Consider the following 16,164-nt stretch of genomic DNA (forward strand, 5'->3'; position numbering starts at 1 on the left):
TTTATTCTGTCTAATGTGTTTTTTGGATTGATACGGCTTTTTTAGCCTTTTGTTCAAAAACAATGAAATGAACCTCTGATAAGATGGATCTTTGGCACCTTCTTGTGAAAGAACACTTTATTTCTTATGTTTTAAGTGTAAGTGCCTTCATGTGACCTTCTAAGGAAAATCTCTGTTTCTACTAGGAAACAGCTAACTTAGTTGTGTTAGTAAGAGATTTTGTTACAGTAAAACTACATTTTGCAGTGCAAATTAACAGGTTATTGTCTACCATCCTGCTGTTTCCCTATCTTCTATGGTAAAAGAAATAAGAGGAGTCTGTTTTAACTGTTTACTTTGAGAACGAGGGTTGTATTCATAATATTTTCATGTTAATATATTAGTTAGACTGAAGCCCAGCTTATGTTAATATCTTGGTTTGGATTTACGTGCATTAAAGTATGCTAGTTGTATGTAATGTGTGATTCAAGGAATGCTTATGCACTTCAGATTTAATTTTTTGTTGGGTTTATTTTTTTTATTTATTTATTTCATTAATTAGTTTTTTTACACTGTGTGTGTATTAATGGTTCTGTTAGATGTATCTTTTTAATTCATGCACTGGCCTTTGCTAAAGGAAGACCCAGGTTTGTGGGTTTATAATTTATGCTTGGATAATAAAATGGGGGTTTTAATCTTGTGTCTTTATTTTCTTACATGTATTTTTAAAACTCTGCTGCTAGATTTTTTTGTTCTAGTACTGATATACAGGTTTCACAGTGCTGCATATGGAAATGGGCTCATGCCTTTAATTGGTATTCATTTTTATTGCTTTGACTTTAGATTTTGGTTAAAGAACAGCTGTTCGATAAGGGCAAGCTTAATGTTGTTTATATTACCTGGGTTTGAAATGAAAAGCAGCAATTAAAAAATGTAAATGAATATTTCTGGAAAGTGACCCCAGGGATGCACTTGATGTTTGTTTTTTGCTACAGTTGATGCAATGGAGGCATATTACACAGTTTAATATTCAGTGATATCTTGCCCTCTGCCTTTTCTAAAGTTGAGCTTTAGGGGAATACAGTTGGCAGAGCAAGAATAGGGACTGAAGTATTAATTTAGAGCAAGCAAATCCCAAATCCCCTGAAATTTGAGATCATATCAAACAATGCACCAATTTTGAAACCTCTATTGTCTTTCCTAGAGTTGCACAAAGACTGGGACATACTCTCACCTAGTAACCTCTTGTACTCCCCTTCTTGCGAAAGAGCATCTGTAAGTTCTTCATTTGCATTGAAATGGCTCGGGAAATGGCAGGGCTCAGGCCTTACGTAATCCTTGGAATTAGGTGGCTGTAAAAGGTGTTTCATTTGTTTTATGATAGCCACCTGCTACGAGCAGGGAAGAATAAGGGTAAGATAACGATAGTCTGACTATTCGGGCACAGGGAAAGAATTTATTTCAGACCTCTGTATGTACTACTGGCAACATTTGCTGGTAATCATGATTTTAAATGGTCCTCAGTGTGCCAACAGCATTAAGATACACTTTTCAAAGATAGATTTGAATTGCTTGACTGCCAAGTGCTTTTTAAAAACACAGGCTCAGTAAGTAGGCCTATCAAGAAATCCTTGTGTGAGTCATTTTAATTTCAGTCCTTGTTTGAAGCAGAAATACATCAGCCTAGAAATGAGTGTTGACTCTGAGGGAGGAATGGAGGGCATCCTTTATTCTGAATAAAATTCCAAATTATTCTGCTTGCTCTCTCTGCATGTTCATGAAGGAGTACAAGTGCCGCTCGGAGTCACCACGCCTCTGTGGTGAGGCGGGAAGAGCTGGTTGTCTCCTCACTGGATAGCATGTCCTGTCTGTGGAGTCAGGCTGTTTGCTGCATCACTTTGTGCATGTCAGTTTTCAGGAAAGTTCAGCAGGTGTAAGGATGATCAGTAATTTAAAAATTACGCATCCTTATTACCTCTATAAATTACCTCACTTAAAGTTTGGCGAAAGACAGGCTTCATTCCAAAACCGATTTTTCTTCTTCTTTCGTTATTTTGTCCAAGTTTTCTCAAACCTGGGACCCTGGGAAAACCCTTAATGATGTTGGGTTGGGCATGCTGGAGATTTGTTAAAGCATAGCTAAAACTTTCTAGGATTTTTATTGTAGAAGTATACTGCAACTCCTTATAGGATCTGTGCTAACTTGCCCACGCGTATGTTGAAGCATGAGAAGGGACTTTCATCTGAGAAGAGACAAAATTGGTCTGCTGCTGTGACACATCCCCTCAGGTTTCAGGTGATGATCTTGGGCACCTGGAGAACACGAACAAGGATCCTGTTTTTTTCCCCGAGTGTACTGAGTGCTTCTAATATATGCAGGAAAATGGAGCCTAACAAGGAATTTGGAGGGTTCAGGAAGGTGTTGGAGAAGGACACTGATGTTCATGGTTATGTATGGAGGCTAAGGGCATAAGAGTGGGTGTGAAGGGCTAGGAATGAAGATGTTTAGAAGCAGTTTTAGGGAGAACGGACAAGAGTTTAGGAGTGTGGGGGAAGATGATCTCTAATATTTGGAGCACAAGGTCCATTTGGGAGTTCCAGTCTTTCTGTTGAGTCCTCAGTCTCCCTGTCCTGTTTCAGCAAATAGGTGTGAAACTAACTGATACACATGCCCTACATACAGCTGATCCATTAAACTTAATTACAGAAGCCTGTGATCTAGTCCTCCTGTTAACAATATAGCTACAGATGAACCTGTATGAGAAAGGTCTGTATCATCAGATATTTTAGAGGAAGGAGTGATATGATATGCAATGAATTTGAACAAAAATGTCCTGTTAAAATATAGCTTTAGCTGCAAAGACTGTCTCTTGCACTTATTTTACTGATTTTTTATAGTGGAGTTGTAGTGTTGCCAGTCCTGACAACCCAAATGCGAGTCTCACAACCTTTGTTCTTGTTCTGAAATGTTTATAATTTGGTATTTATGTGACAATCTTCTTAGCATTTCAAAAGTAACTAAGAGATGAAACCAATGTGTATATTGAAGACCTACTTAAAATTGCATTGGCCATGTTGAATGTGTCTCATAAACTACTGTAAAATTTTTTTTTTCTCTTTTATTTTTTGACCAAGTGGGGCAACAGGACCCGAGGGGGCTGGACACATGAATTCTTGTGCTGCTGGTACTGGTGTTCAGAGAAATTGAGAAAGGTGGTGTCCCCCTTCCCAGAGCTGCGAAAACTGTGATAAAACCAATTAGCCATCTGTGCATGTGTTGTAATCGGTAGTTCTTGCTGTCAGGGGCAGTTAAAGAACAACCAGCCTTTTGTGTGTTTATCTCTCAGTGTATTGGTTGCACTGTGGTTAATGAGACTCCCCAGGAATATAAACATCTCAGATATAAGTGTAGAGCATGAGGTGTATATTTTTATTGTAACATTTTGAATGTGGCTGACGTGAAAATCAAATGCAGCCATAAGACATTTTAAAGTGATCTTACACTTGATTTTTTACATCACTGTGGCTTCAGTGGAATCTTAGATGGAATTCTTCTTGTCTGAATTTTTATTGCCTTAGTAATCATATCTGTTAGTACTCAGTCTTTTTACCTTTTAAATTATTTCCACAGCCTTTTCTGAGGACAGACAGATACCCTATTAGACATATGAGCCCTCAATATTATAAGCTCTAAAAACATTGCAGGAATGTTGTCAGTCATTTTTGTCAAAATTGTGTCAGGCAGCAGCCATAATGTTATGCTAGTGTACCTCATGCATATACATTCTTTCAAAGGCATCCAGTTCTGTTGGGAATCATACCTCAAAAGAGTTGTTCTGCAGCATTTACATTTCTGAGACCTTCAAACCTTTCCTCAGTGAAACTTTAAGTTGCAGTTTGTCCTTGAAACACTCTAGGGGAAATGTAATTTATATATTTTGATGCTCTCCTGTTCTAGACCTCCTTTTCCACTTACCATTCTTAACTAAATACAGTATTGGTTTTTATGGTACAACTTTTGTTTTGTTCCTGATCCCGTAAAAGGTTTTGTAAACACAGGGCCTTATCCAATAAAATGGTGATGTACACATAGAATCATAGAATATCTTAAGTTGCAAGGCATCCATAAGGATCATCGAATCTAAATCCCTGCTCCTCACAGGACTACCTAAAACTAAACCATGTGACTGAGAGTATCATCCAGATGCTCCTTCAATTCTGACAGGTTTGGTGCCATGACCGCTTCCCTTGGGAGCCTGTTCCAGTGACCAACCACCCTCTCAGTGAAGAACCTTTCCCTAATGTCCATTATCGACTTCCCCTGATGCAGCTTTGTTCCATTTTCTTATGTCCTATTGCTGAGCACATACATCTGTTTGTAGGCTGGGTTATTTTTCTTTGGGTGACATCTTAAAAGCTGAGTAGCGATTGCCTAATGTTACATGGGAGGCATACTTTTACTCATTGGCATTACATGAGGCAGGCACAACCTGGCTGAAGATGGAGTGCTTTATTTGAATAGCAGACACTAGAGAGCATGAGAGAAAAAATTATATAAAGTTACAGCAATTACATTATTCGGATTGCAAACTAAAACTACTTTTTACAGAAATAAAAGATATATTATGGCCAAGAGCACATAACTAAAATGACAAGTATCCTGTTTTCCCGAAAATAAGACAGGGTCTTACACAATTTTTGCTCCCAAAGATGCTTACCTTTTTACATGTATAGCTGCCCGGACACTATTTAAATTGACTTTTTTAATGAACTGTAGCTGTGGCTTATTTTTGGAGTAGGGCTTATATTTCGACCATTTTCAAAAATCCTGAAAAATCCTGCTAGGGCTTATTTTTGGGGTAGGTCTTATTTTCAGGGAAACGGGGTACCTGTCTTGCTGCAAGTTTCCTTCTTGGCTTTTTCTTGTTAGTAGTTAGTATCACCACAGTTTTCTCAATCAATTCTCTTCTTGCCTCTCAACTGTTCTGCTTCCGAATGCCCCCACCGAAGCAGAAGACAAGGAAGGGCAGGGTTCCCTCCCTCTTTCACTTGAATTGGTGGCAAACTTGGCCATGGATGCTCATCTCATGTCTGTCAATAGTCTAGTGGAGTGGAATCTTATTATAATGACTAAGCTGCTGGAGTAATACTGATTTTATTTTTAAGTTTTAATTAAGAAGACATCGTACTAATTGGGAGAGCAACAGAAAAATCAAGCATCAGTGATTCTGCTTGATAAGAGAAGTTTCTTAATATCCAGAATGTGAACAAACTGTGTTCACTGCTGCATAATTTTGTCCAACAACCACATAGCTCATGCTACCTCATTTTTTGAGAGTTTATTGTTCCTTTCTAGAAAACAATGTGAGATTTCTCTTAAGAAAATATCTGAAACAATACATTATTATTATTTTAACTGTGTGTAGATAGTCATGGGGCCTCTTAGATTATGAGAATGACTGATTTATAGGGGTTTGCTTTGTTTTATAGTACAGTAAGAATTCTTTTCATAGTAATCTTCTGCTAAATCAGCCAGAAATTAAATATAGTACTAGGTTTGGTTTTTTTCCCACAGAAAATTTTGCAAGTAGATTTAATCTTGCGTAAGTTCTGAAGAAGTTAGCGTCTGAACACCAAGGCAACCGTACTTTAGGAGAGATACATGGCTGCATCATTCTTCTCCTGCAAAATAGTTTGATATGTGCAGAGCCAGAAGACAGGGATGGGGAGCAGAATGAAGCCCCAATAATCCAAGGGGAAATGGTTAGTGACCTGCTACACCACTTGGACACCCGCAAGTGTGTTTCCCTCACACAGGGAACTGCTGGAGAGAGTCCAGCGCAGGGCCACAAAGATGATTAAGGGAGTGGAGCATCTCCCTTATGAGGAAAGGCTGAGGGAGCTGGGTCTCTTTAGCCGGGAGAAGAGGAGACTGAGGGGTGACCTCATCAATGTTTATAAATATATAAAGGGTGGGTGTCACGAGGATGGAGCCAGGCTCTTCTCGGTGACAACCAACAGTAAGACAAGGGGTAATGGGTTCAAGCTGGAACACAAGAGGTTCCACTTAAATGTGAGAAGAAACTTCTTCTCAGTGAGGGTGACGGAACACTGGAACAGGCTGCCCAGGGGGATTGTGGATTCTCCTTCTCTGGAGACATTCAAAACCCGCCTGGACGCCTTCCTGTGTAACCTCACCTAGGTGTTCCTGCCCTGGCAGGGGGATTGGACTAGATGATCTTTCGAGGTCCCTTCCAATCCCTAACATTCTGTGATTCTGTGAAGTCTGTGGGGCCAGATGGGATATATTCAAGGGTGCTGAGGGAGCTGATGGAGGTGACCACTAAGCCACTTTCCATTACCTGTCAGCAATCCTGGCTAACTGGGGAGGTCCCAGTTGACTGGAAGTTGGCAAACGTGACGCCCATCTACAAGAAGGGCCAGAAGGAGGATCCAGGGAGCTACAGACCTGTCAGTCTGACCTCAGTCCCAGGGCAGGTCATGGAGCAGATGATCTTGAGTAACATCACATGGCACACACAAGAAAAACAAGCGATCAGGCCCAGTCAGCATGGGTTTATGAGAGGCAAGTCCTGTTCGACCAACCTGATCTCACTCTATGACAAGGTGACCCACCTAGTAGATGAGGGAAAGGCTGTGGATGTTGTGCACTTAGACTTCAATAAAGCCTTTGACACCATACCCCACAGCATTCTCCTGGAGAAGCTGGCAGCTCATGGCCTGGATGGGTGTACTCTGCATTGGATAAAGAACTGGCTGGAGGACCGGGCCCAAAGAGCTGTGGTGAATGGAGTGAAATCCAGTTGGCGGCTGGACACGAGTGGTGTTCCCCAGGGTTCAGTACTGGCGCCAGTTCTGTTTAATCTCTTTATCAATGATCTGGATGAGAGGATTGAGTGCACCTTAGTAAGCTTGCAGAGGACACCAAATTGGGTAGGAATGTTGATCTGCTGGAGGGTAGGATGGCCACACAGAGGAATCTGGACTGACTGGATCATTGGCCTGAGGCCCATTGCATGAAGTTTAACAAGGCCAAGTGCCAGATCCTGCACTTGGGTCACAACAACCCCAGGCAATGCTACAGGCTCAGGGAAGAGTGGCTGGAAAGCTGCCTGGCAGAGAGGGATCTGGACGTGTTGATTGACAACCGGCTGAATATGAGCCATCAGTGTGCCCAGGTGGCCAAAAAGGCCAACAGCATCCTGGCTTGTATCAGGAATAGTGTGGCCAGCAGGACTAGGGAAGTGATTGTGCCACTGTACTTGGTGCTAGTGAGGCTGTACCTTGAATCCTGTGTTCAGTGTTGTGTCCCTCACTACAAGAAGGACATTGAGGTACTGGAGAGAGTGCATAGGAGGGCGATGAAGCTGGTGAGGGGTCTGGAACACAAGTCTGATAAAGAGTGGCTGAGGGAACTGGGGCTGTTTAGCCTGGAGAAAAGGAGGCTGAGGGGAGACCTTATCACTGTCTACAACTACCTGAAAGGAGGTTGTAGCATGGAGGGTGTTGGTCTCTTCTTCCAAGTAGCAAGTGGTAGCACAAGAGGAAACAGCCTCAAGTTGCACCAGGGGAGGTTTAGATTGGATATTAGGAAAAACTTCTTCACAGAAAGGGTTGTCAGGCATTGGAACAGGCTGTCCAGGGAAGCGGTTGAGTCACCATCCCTGGAGGTGTTTAAAAGACGTGTAGATGAGGTTCTTAGGGACATGGTTTAGTGCTAGGTTTATGTTATGGTTGGACCCGATGATCCTGAGGGTCTCTTCCAACCAAAATGATTCTATGATTCTGTGATTCTATGACTTCAGATACATTCTTGAATAGCCAAAACAAAAATAGTGAAGTATTAAAGCAATGTATGGTGGTTTTATATATTATGACTAACTCCTACAAGTGTTTTTTGGTTTGTTTGTTTTTTTTTTTTTTTCTTAGTGTTTGGAAGCAAGCAACGGCCCACCTCTGATACTACAGAAAGCTCTCATGTAAAGTTGTAAATGTTCATTGTTTTGTAGACTTTCTGACTTGAAATGCCTGAAACAGTGCTGTAAATCCTTTAGCAATGATTTAAGTGGAAGAAGATATCCATTCTCAACCTTCAACCTGTCTATTCTATGGAATCATTCACCTCTTTTGTCATAGGCCTTAATGTCTTATCTTTCCTCATGTGGTAGGCAGTCTTCAGCCTGATACAAGAGAGATAGATATAAGCTAGATAGATTAATCAATGTATTTTTTTCATGTCATTTAACCAAGAGAAGTTTCATCTGCATTTGATTTTGTTAGATTGAAACATTGTGTTTAATTTAAAAATTATTGCTGAAATTCAGGAGATTACTGAATATCTGAAACAAGGTAATGGAAATTCTTTTCCCTCTCTGAAATTAATTTTAAATTATTAAAATATTTGAGGCTTCTTGAATTTTCTTGTTAGGCCACATATTTGCTTTTGAGCTGCAAAGAACAAATCTGTTGATATATAAATCCATTCCAGCCCTGTGTAGCCACTCTGTGCTCTGTCACATGAAAATCCATGGTCTTCTACTTCACAATAAGATGGTATGGCAGATTATATCCAGGGTGTCTTTTTAAGAACATGTTCTAATGGAGTCTAGCTCCAGGGATGCTAAAAAGGTGGTCTGAGGAGGAAAAAAATATTTAGGTGGAATTCTCTGTGAGAATGGATGCTCTGTGAACAGGTAAGCTGCTGTAGCTGTGCCACCACTAACAGTATTTTGTGGAGATAGCTTTTTTAGTACAAAGAAGAGGATTTCTCCCTTGTCCTTTCCGAAGTTTTCTGTGTTCAGCAGCTTGCCCCTCCTGAGATGTTTTCTACTTCTCACCCAAGAGGTCCTGGCAAAATAGATAAGCTGCTCAACATGCATTAAGGCTTTATCAACTTCTAGACCGAAGTGCCCTTCAGTGAGAATGCCCAGGTGAATGCAACCCTCTTGTCTGAATTACTGAGATAAAACGGGACAAGAAAAGCAGTCTGCAAGGGGCTAGTGACCCAAACATTAAAGGGCTTTATAGGTCAAAACCAACACTTTGTATTTAACCAAAGAACAGTTAAATATTAGTGCAATACCTGCAGTTCTGCTGTTTGTTTCCTGTGAGCATTTGACTCAGCATTGCATCAGGTAGAGGTTTCACATGTCTTTTTGATATACATAATTCTGTGCCAATTTAATTAGTAAATAACAAGGGCATGGGCAACTGCAGTGAAACTCTCGTCCATTAGGCAGACAAATACAGCTGGAAGGAGGTGAGATGTTTCTCACAGGTGCTTCTCATATTGTATCATGAAGACTAAGGTTATTCTCGAATCGGGTATGACCTGAGTGTGTGTATTTAATTTTTGTCAGCCACTTCTTTAATCTCATAGCATATCACCATCTAACCTAGTGTTTTGCTGTCATCAGATTTGCCAGTCATTGTGATCTGCATGATGCTTATACATTTGTCACATCTGTTGTGTATGACCTGCAGAACAGATAAAATACCCAGTTTTGAGACTTAGAGGGGAATGGCAACTAACTCTCCAGGTAGAAGACAAAGACATGGAAGAGGGATGAAAAATTGGCACATTTTAAAGAGCTGTTGTTAGTTGAACTGCCAAAAGTTGCCCAAGAATTTTACCGTTTAGACTGTTTGGATGATAAAATAATAATGGCATTTTATGCTGATATGTACAAGCTGATGCATATGAAGAACTTAAATGCAGCTCTGAATTTGTCATGGTAAGTGTAAACAAATTACATTATTCTGGATAAGAATTATGGAGTCACTGGATAATAACTTGAAGATAGGGACTCAGAGTTCAGCACAAGTCTAAAAAGTAAGTAAACCTTCAGAAAACAATAGGAAAAGAAAGGAGAACCAAACCAAATCTGCCATAATATTATTGCAGAAATCCTGTTTGTGTAAATATCATATCAAAGATTAGCCATCATGTAAGAAAAGTGAGACAGAAGATGACACAGAAGGAGAAGACAAGAATGATCAGTTAGAAGAGCAATATAGCTTCCATTGAGCTGAAGGTAATAGATTACAACTGATTAGAGTGTAAAACAGGGGACTGAGGAAAGATGAGATAGTAACCTGTAAGATCACAAGCTGAATTTATGCTGGTGAAGAGACAATAATTGCGCAACATTTCTTTAGCTCCTTTGTAGTTCCTACTTAGTGAGAAATAATCAGAGATTTTTTTAGTTTGCTTTGCAAGAGAAGGAATAGTTTCTAACTGCACAGTTCACCTGAACATTCATCATTGTCCTTCACTGAGAAAATACAGTATAAATTAAACTTTAATGTAGATTAAATTTTGGGCTTCAAGTCAATCCAAGAACACCTTCTCTAGCTGTCTGGTATCCTATAAAAGTAGTTTCTGTGTGTACTGTAGAGTTCTGATTAGTTTTCTGAACATAATGTAGATGATGCCTAAGGTAGTTGGCCATATCATCTCACTTTCAGGATGCCTTCAGAGTTTCATCATTTAGGATGCTTATTTCCATAGAGTTTCTACACTTCCCACAGAGGACACCAGGAAACTTGAATTCATAGACCACATAATCTTTTGCTGTGCTCCTCAGTGGATTTTTCACCAGAAATTTTGATTAACCTTGCTAATGAAGCCTGTAAGAGAGGGTCAGAGGCAGCTGAACAGTGCTGGTGAGCTGAAGTCTTTCACTTGTATGTTGGTAGTTGAATCCTGGCGCAAGGTTTGTGAACAGTTATTCCCATCTGAAGGTGGTTGCTCTATTGTTATAACGTGAATTCACCATTTGTGTTGTGTGGCAAACTCAGCAGATAGTAAAAGCCTTAGGGACTGAAATTGTGGCTCAAATGAACAATGCTTAGTGAAGAAGAGTAGAATAGATATGGATTTTTCAAAGTGGATACTTTAAACATGTAACTTATTCTAGTGTCTTGTCTACATCATAGGAATGTAGAGGCTGATTTGGGTCTATATTTTTTTAACCACCAGAGCCTACATGTTGTGCATAAATCTTTTTTTTTTTTTATTTAGAAAACCTGAGATTTGTTTTTTCCTTTGCAATGTAGAAAGACATCAGGTGAAATAATAATAAGGAAGAAGCAAAAAACACACAAAACCCAACAAAGCCTTTCATGTGAGTATCTCAAAGTGAAAAAGAAGGGAAGATAAAATGCACTGCTGTCAAATAAGACAAGAATTTCAGTGCATGGCATATTTAAACTTGAGAAAGATGAAGGTGAACTCATCTTTTTGTATTAAGTTTTAATTCATTTATAGAAAGCTTTCTTCTCCTAGCTATAATTCTATGACTTTGAAATGGGGTTTCATTGAGTTTCATTGCTGTATGAGATGAGGTGTAGCAATATATGTAACTTGAAAATGAAACATTTTCAGAGATTCTTCCCTGAGGAAGGTATACTGGTATATATTAAACAGCTATTGTTAATTCTTTCTAGCTCTTCCTAAAGAAAACCTTTGTAAACTGTGAAACCGTGTCTCTAGTATTCATCATTAAAATTTGTGTCACAGAAATATTACTACATTTTTCTGATTAGCTAAATTTTTTTTTTTTGGTCAACTATGTAGTTTTAGGAAATGTATGTCATCATAGGTCATACAATCATAGAACAGTTTGGTTGGAAGGGAGGAAGGGACCTTCAAAGGTCATCTAGTCCAGCCCACATGCAATGAGCAGGGACATCTTCAACTAGATTGGGTTAGATGGGTTAGTTTAATTAAAACTACTCCACTAAGGCATCTTACTGATTCTTATTGTCTTCCAGGCAAAGTGCATACATTAGAATTTTATACTGCGTAAGTTCCTTGTGGTCTTTTTGAAAAATGATTGACTGAGATGTTGATTTAAATGTACGACTTTTTTTTTTTTTTTCCTGAGTAGTCTAGGTTGTGGTACTTTTTACACAAGATAGTAGTAACATTAAGACTTAGCACCTGAACATGAGGTTATGTGTATATATAGGTACATCATAAGTCTTAGGAACTATGGGCATTCTTTTGTCTAGAATTTTATTCACGTATTGCAAAGATACCTCCAATTCCGTGGTGAAATGCTGCTACTGCTGACAGCACATGTAACTGTATGATGCTGAAGATGAATGACTCTGCTGTCACTTACTGTCTCTCAGCTGTGGATGAGGAATTTAGGCAAACAAGATGCAGATTATTTCACCTGACACTTAGTATAGGCTTCATATTCTTTCCAGATAGGCATTCTTTACAGTGTAATTTGAAAATATTGTAAAGGCATGAACACATACTAGCTGAGATAGAATTCTGTGTGTAATAGCTTGGTTTGTTTTTGCAAGTATGAGCGAGACATGACAGAGAGAAGACTTCATTTATTTTTATATAGCAAGGCATGTTTATTATTGCAGGTTAAAGTATATTGGAGTCCTGTTTTCTATCTAATTAGATGCCCACCCCTAGTGGAAAGGCCTACAAATCTTCCCTTTCCTCAAAAGTATAATAATTATGAAATTCCATACCTTACTAAGCTCTGCATCTGGCATGTGCATGTATCAACTGCCAATCATGCTGCAGATCTGACTGTTTTGGACCTGTAAAGTGTGTTTACCTTTTCCTTTTGTATTCAAGCTGTAGTTGTCAAAATGGAAGGGTACGTGTTGAGAAGCAGTGGTTCTCCTCAGTCGTGGAGTTTCTCCTGTGAGGAGAAAATGGGCTCATGTAGACATATGGTACTTGTACAAATTCCTGAATGTGGTTATTCCTGGCAAGGGAGGAACAGTTAACCACCTTTCTCCCTTGCTTCTGCTCTCCCCTCCTCTGTCTTGGGTGATTTAATGTAGACTAATGGAAACAGGACATTACTTACAAATTGTAACTGAACAATATGAAGCACGACCACACAGAACTCGGGGTAACTACTGGCATTCTTTCCACTGTGCTGTGTTAGTAAATGATGGTTTGCATGTTTAGGTAATTGACCACCAGAACTGTCACATTGTGTAATCTCTGTGTTTTAAGTGTACCAGTTTGCAGATGGCTGTATATTACTGTGAAAAGCGCCAAGGATGCCTCCTTATATGTGAGAAACTGTTCTCAAGTACCAGAGAGCATTTTGGAGCCTGCCCTAGGATGAAAGGGTGGCATGACTTAGAGTACTGATAATGTGAAGCTAGTATTTGCAGCTGTTTTCCATGAAGCGTTTTAAAACCTGACCCGTATGTATTTGACTTTTTTTTTTTTTTTTAATGGTATTGAAATGTCTTTATAAAATCACAGAATCACAGAATGTTAGAGATTGGAAGGGACCTCAAAAGATCACCTAGTCCAATTCCCCCGTCGGAGCAGGAACACCCAGATGAAGTTACACAGAAAGGTGTCCAGGTGGGTTTTGAATGTCTCCAGAGGAGACTCCACAGCCTCCCTGGGCAGCCTGTTCCAGTGTTCTGTCACCCTCACTGAGAAGAAGTTTCTTCTCATATTTAAGTGGAACCTCCTGTGTTCCAGTTTGTACCCATTGCCCCTTGTCCTATCATTGGTTGTCACTGAGAAGAGCCTGGCTCCATCCTCCTGACACTCACCCTTTACATATTTGTAAACATTGATGAGGTCACCCCTCAGTCTCCTCTTCTCCCAGCTAAAGAGACCCAGCTCCCTCAGCCTTTCCTCATAAGGGAGATGCTCCACTCCCTTAATCATCTTCATTGCTCTGCGCTGGACTCTCTCAAGCAGTTCCTTGTCCTCTTGAACTGAGGGGCCCAGAACTGGACACAATATTCCAGATGAGGTCTCACCAGGGCAGAGTAGAGGGGAAGGAGAACCTCTCTTGACCTACTAACCACTCCCCTTCTAATACACCCCAGGATGCCATTGGCCTTCTTGGCCACAAGGGCACAGTGCTGGCTCATGGTCATCCTGCTGTCCACCAGGACCCCCAGGTCCCTTTCCCCTACACTGCTCTCTAACAGGTCGTTCTCCAACTTATATTGGAACCTGGGGTTGTTCCTACCCAGATGCAAGACTCTACAGTTGCCCTTGTTATATTTCATTAAATTTTTTCCTGCCCAACTCTCCAGCCTGTCCAGGTCTCGCTGGATGGCAGCACAGCCTTCTGGCGTGTCAGCCACTCCTCCCAGTTTGGTGTCATCAGCAAACTTGCTGACAGTGCACTCTCTTCCCTCATCCAAGTCACTGATGAATGTAATGAATAGTACTGGTCCCACTACCAACCCTTAAGGCACTCCACTAGATACAGGCCTCCAACTGGACTCTGCCCCACTGACCACAACTCTGGCTTCTTTCCTTCAGCCATTTCACAGTCCACCTCACTAGCTGATCATCCAGTCCATGCTTCCTCAGTTTAGCAGCAAGGATGCTGTGGGAGACTGTGTCAAATGCTTTTCTGAAATCAAGATAGACCACATCCATGGCTTTTCCATCATCTATCCCTCTCGTTATGTCCTCATAAAGGCTAAGAGGTTGGTTAAGCATGACTTCCCCTTGATGAAGACATGTTGACTGCCCCTAATGACCCTCATATCGTTGATATGCCTTGAGATGGCACCAAGGATAAGTTGTTCCATCACCTTTCCAGGGATGGAGGTGCGGCTGACCTGTCTATAGTTACCCAGGTCCTCCTTCTTGCCCTTTTTGAAGACCGGAGTGACATTTGCTTTCCTCCAGTCCTCAGCCACCTCTCCCATTTCCCACAACTTAGCAAAGATGATGGAGAGCGGTCCAGCAATGACTTCAGCCAGCTCCCTCAGCACCTGCGGGTGCGTCCCGTCTGGACCCATGGATTTATGGATGTCCAGATTGCTTAATTGCTCTCTAACCCAGTCCTCACCCACCAAGGCAGACTCCTCCATTGCCCTGCCTTCCTCTGGGGCCTCAGGGGTACGGGGCTCCTCAGGACAGCCTCCGGCAGAGTAGACAGAGACAAAGAAGGCATTCAGTAACTCTGCCTCCTCTGTATCTTCTGTCACCAGGGCACCCACCCCATTCATCAGTGGGCCTACATTGCCTCTAGTGTTAGTTTTATCTGCCGTGTATTTGAAGAAGCTCTTTCTGTTGTCTTTGACCCCTCTCACAAGGTTTAGTTCAGCTACATTCCTACCCCCTTGGAAAACAAACCAGCACCATGGTGCAGGGGGCACTGTGTGGTACATCGATTCCTGTTGTTGCTCTACACAGCCTTTGCCTGCCAGCCAGGTTTCCCAGTCCTCTCTGGGGTACCATGGGCAGCAGCGGAGCACAAATTTGTGTTCAACCACTGTCTGCAAATGAGATTGGGAGTAGGGGAAGGGAGGGGGCTAGCACAGGGAAAGGAGGGGAATAAGAATAGTAGGAGTCAAGCAAAAATGCTGTTAAGCCTTCATAGATGAACAAAGAGCTCCTAACAAGCCTCAAATGTAAAAAGGAAGTATGCAGCATGTGGAAGTGGGGACAAGTAACTGCGAAGGACATCTTCCAGGCATGCAGAGGTGCACTTAGGAAAGCCAAAGCTCAACTGGAATAGAATCTTTTGAGGGATGTCAAAGGCAACAAGAAGGGCTTTAATGCAGTCAAGTCAGATTTTTTTACCGCAGTGAAAGTAATAAACTTTAAAATAAGGAAGGATTTGGCTTCTTTGAGTCAGGTCCCATTACTTTGTAGGCTGTTTGGCTTGTTCTTGGTCTCTGTGCCTTGGCTCAACACCTTGCTTGCTTCTGGAACGCAGTTCCCTGTTTTTCTGGCTGCCTTTTGTGTTTCATTACCCCATGGCTCTCCACCACTTTCCTTTGACATGATGCCTGTCTTTTTGGCACATATTCGCTTTGTAGGTTCTTACCAGCTTTTTTTTTTTTTCTGAGGATCCTTCTGTCCTGTTCTCCCTCATCCTTGGGCAGATTTGAAGTTGACAGAATAAGGGCAAGAAATGTAAGTGTTTTGAATGCATTTTCTCATCATTTCAACTGGAAGCTTTTTTTTCATGCTTTCTTTGGGCCCTGATGCTTGAGATACCTGAGAAGAATATTTGGGCCTATGGAGCAGAAGTCATCTTTTTTTGGGAGAAGTGAAGCCTTCTATCTGCTTGGAAACCAAGCTAAGAAACTGAATAGCATTCTGGAACATCCCTCTGTGACTAAGGCTGGGAAGTAGATGAAGGGAAAAAATAACAAGTTGTACTTTATTTTGGGAGCTTCTCA

The 16,164-nt window shown here is 41.0% G+C and overlaps 1 protein-coding gene across 2 annotated transcripts in view; it reads left to right on the forward strand.

Moving 5' to 3' along the window:
• CDK14 (cyclin dependent kinase 14) overlaps positions 1–16,164 on the forward strand; it is a 324,587-nt gene that overhangs the window by 50,195 nt on the left and 258,228 nt on the right. Inside the window, exon 3 of one of the 2 annotated variants that reach the window (XM_065629055.1) lies at positions 15,829–15,895. The exons of the other annotated variant lie outside the window; for it this stretch is intronic. Coding sequence (XP_065485127.1) covers positions 15,829–15,895 — 67 coding nt within the window. The remainder of the gene's footprint in view (positions 1–15,828; positions 15,896–16,164) is intronic. 2 annotated transcript variants of the gene reach the window in all.

The sequence above is a fragment of the Caloenas nicobarica genome, chromosome 2 (genome assembly GCF_036013445.1).
Source record: "Caloenas nicobarica isolate bCalNic1 chromosome 2, bCalNic1.hap1, whole genome shotgun sequence".
NCBI classification, from domain to species: domain Eukaryota; kingdom Metazoa; phylum Chordata; class Aves; order Columbiformes; family Columbidae; genus Caloenas; species Caloenas nicobarica.